Genomic DNA, 3,242 nt, shown 5'->3' on the forward strand with positions numbered 1-3,242 from the left:
GTGTGTGTGTGTGTGTGTGTGTGTGTGTGTGTGTGTGTGTGTGTGTGTGTGTATGTGTGTGTATATGTGCATGCTGGGGACAGAACCCAAAGGTTCAACCACTGAACTACATCACCAGTCCCACTGTCTTAATATCTGAACTGCAAAGCCATTTGGTACCACCCCTGAAGAAGAGTCTTTCAGTTCTCCTCCTTTAGATTTATTTGTCTTGTGTGTATGAACATTTTGCCTGCATGTATGCATGCACATCACATGTATGCCTGCTGAGATCAGAAGTGTGTCAAAATCCCTGGGACTGAAGTCACAGATGGTTGTGAGCAGTCAAGTAGGTGCTGGGAATTGAACCCGGTCCTCTGGAAGAGCAACAATATCTTTTAACCACTGAGCTATGTCTCTAACCTGAAAAGCTTGTTTTGTTTTGTTTTTCTCTATAGCCTTGGCTGTCCTAGAACTCACTCTATAGACCAGGTTGGTCTCAAATTCACAGATATCCACCTGCCTCTTCCTCCCAAGTGCTGGGATTAAAGGTATGCACCACACCCTGGTATGAAAAGTATATATATGCAAATGCAGCTATCTCTAGGAATGTTACACTAACAGAATTGTGAATGTAAGGCTGAAACCTTTGCAGTTTCCCACACAGACAGGGATGGGCATCTGTGAGCTGGTACCCGAGGACAAGATTCCTTCCTGGATGTGTTCTACAGCCCACAGCCCCGCATCTCTTCCTCTTCCTCATTCTTGGTGATGGAGACCCTGTCCCTCTCCAGCTAAATCCTTACCTTGTCGTTCACTGGAATGAAGTTGCTGTTCAAGGTGACAATTCTGAACAAGACTAGAAAGAAATGGGCACAGTTAGCAAAGAGTCAGGAAAACCCCAGTAGGTTGAGGAGAGAGAAAGGTGTTTTGCTTTTCAATGTGAGAGATAGGTGAAGACTGCATGGTTTTTAGCTTCTCTTCAGGGCTCCTGAGTGTGAGACCTCAGAGTGGAATGCCCCCACAAAATGAAAGTGAGCAGAAGAACAGAAGTTTAAGCCAAACACTGGACACTTTCTTACCCATAAGAAGCATTAACACACCACCCTCTGGGACATCCTGTACCTTTATTTTAGACACACAGAAGCACCAGCAACTCCACCCACGCTCTTGCTAGAGTTCAGACTCACAATCAGGCCAGACACACTTCATCGCTAGACTTGCCTGTCCTCTCCCTCCTTGTCCCTTAAGTCCGCTATCCAATTCACAAATCTCCATCATGATGCACGTCGTTTCCCCGGCCTTGTCTGTCCCTAGACACGCATGCCTTACCTCGCTGGCCTGGAGTGTAGACAGGTTTGTCCGTCTGCACAAACGTGCCGCTCCCTTGCCTCTGAATCAGGACCTTTTTCTGCTCTTCAAAGTTGAGGTTCTTTCCAACTCCAGATACTCGAACTGTGGCCACTTCTTCCTTGCCACCAGTAGGTGGGGGGACCTGGCAGGAGAGGAGAACTCTGGGGTAATCAATAGTCTCAAGCCAGCCGTGGGAGAAGAGATGGAGAGAATTCAGTCACACGGGGGTAGGGAAGGCTTAAGACAGCACTGAAGAAGAGAAGCAGTGTCGTCAGAGGCTAGGGATAAACTGAAAGGGATGTGAGGGCAAGAGAATTGTGGGTAAGCTGGCACCTGGAACTCAAGTTTAACAGAGACCAGACAAGAAACCCAGCCAAAGACCCGTCGCAGAAACCATACTTGAAGTCAGACTACAGTGAGCAGCCTCGGAGGAGCCCTGGAAACCGAGGGGTTAATTTAAAGGCTTGGTCAGCACTTACTGAGAATGAGACACAGTAGAAGTTCTTCTTCGATCCAGAATGTTCTAGCAACTTCTGTGTCTTGTCCTTGGTCTCCAGGGTAATAGTGAATTTGACATCACAGCTCCCAGGGCTCAGATCCAAACAAACCTTCTGAGTGGAGGGGAAGGCGAGCTGGGCTGGTATTGTTACCAAGTACTTTGTGCTGATGGAAAAGAAAGAATTTCAGAGCAGTTATGATTCATTCTTCAATCAAAAGCTAATCCCGTGCTTCAGAAGCATCCAGCAGGAAGTCAAGCAGAGCAAGCCCCTGCCTTCACGAACCTTATGTTTTATAATAAAGGAGAAAGAGACACACAGCACAGGTCTCAGTGTCCTGCCCTAAACCTCCCCACATCCCCAGCGACCACCCCTGGAAGCCCAAGGCAGGCTGGAGTATCAAGGACAAGGTTCGGCCTGTCACGGAGAAGAGGATACATAAAAGCCTACGCATTTTCAGTTATCGTGTCGTTGCTGTGGTTAAGCTCAAGTTTGGTGTTTCAGCTTTTCATTCTAGGAAAGGAATAAGGGAAAGAGAGGAGACAGAAAGCAAAGGAAACCCTGGGTGTGTCTTCGCTTGGCCACATTTAAGCTTGAGAAAGACAGAGCCCCCCCCCCCCCAAAGCCATTGGGCCCAATTAACTCACGGAGAGAGGCCTGCTGCCACAGACAATAGGGCCAGCATTCCCAGGAGAAGTGGAGCCGGCATCTTGGTGGCTGAGCCGGATTCTCCAGGATCAGGAACCAGGAGTTCTGCTCCTGATGTTCTCCCACTTAAATCCTGAGCACCTGGCTGGGGAGTGCAACAAGACTGGACACTGGCCAATCAGCAATTATGCCTCAGGCTGGGGAGGCAGAGCAGGGCAGGGCCGCTGTTCCCTTTCTAGAACACTCATACTGGTCCAGCCAGTCCTCAACACTGGCTCTGGGTGAGGCTGAGTATTCCTAGAAGTGAGGCTGCAGAACACATGCTGGGCTCCTCCTTTAATTTCTGGGTTCATTCCCAATTCACAGTCCCCTTTGATCTCCTTGCTTCTTCATCATTCTGCTAAGTACATTGGGCACACAGAGTCCTGCAGTATCAGCGCAGGGCAGCCAGTGTGGCTCTATGTGGTAGCTGGTGCCAGAAAACCCAGACTCTGAGTGACAGGCAGGAGGGTTGGGGATTTAGGGGCAACCTCGGGTGAGCTGTGAGCTCGAAGTCAGCTTGGGCTACGTGAGACCCAGTCCCAAAAGGGAAGAGGGGAGAGCTAAGGGATGCTGTGGAGTAGTTATTTATGATGGGTTACACCTGTTTGTGCTGTGGAACATTTGTTTAATGAGGCAAAGATGGTGCTGCATTCTTTTATGTTGCATTTGTTTAACTCTGTGAAGCTGTGTTACTTTGCCTGTCTAAAACACCTGATTGGTCTAATA

General features: G+C 48.7%; 1 protein-coding gene across 1 annotated transcript in view; it reads right to left on the reverse strand.

Annotated features, from left to right (window-relative positions):
* A2ml1 (alpha-2-macroglobulin like 1) overlaps nt 1-2,529 on the reverse strand; it is a 43,069-nt gene extending 40,540 nt beyond the window's left edge. Inside the window, exons 1-4 of the mRNA XM_026788248.1 lie at nt 2,474-2,529; nt 1,809-1,992; nt 1,309-1,471; nt 783-835 (exon numbers count right to left, since the gene is read on the reverse strand). Coding sequence (XP_026644049.1) covers nt 783-835; nt 1,309-1,471; nt 1,809-1,992; nt 2,474-2,511 — 438 coding nt within the window. The 5' untranslated portion in view covers nt 2,512-2,529. The remainder of the gene's footprint in view (nt 1-782; nt 836-1,308; nt 1,472-1,808; nt 1,993-2,473) is intronic.
* Between the last annotated feature and the right edge of the window lie 713 nt (nt 2,530-3,242).

The sequence above is a fragment of the Microtus ochrogaster genome, unplaced genomic scaffold (genome assembly GCF_000317375.1).
Source record: "Microtus ochrogaster isolate Prairie Vole_2 unplaced genomic scaffold, MicOch1.0 UNK1, whole genome shotgun sequence".
Lineage (NCBI taxonomy): Eukaryota > Metazoa > Chordata > Mammalia > Rodentia > Cricetidae > Microtus > Microtus ochrogaster.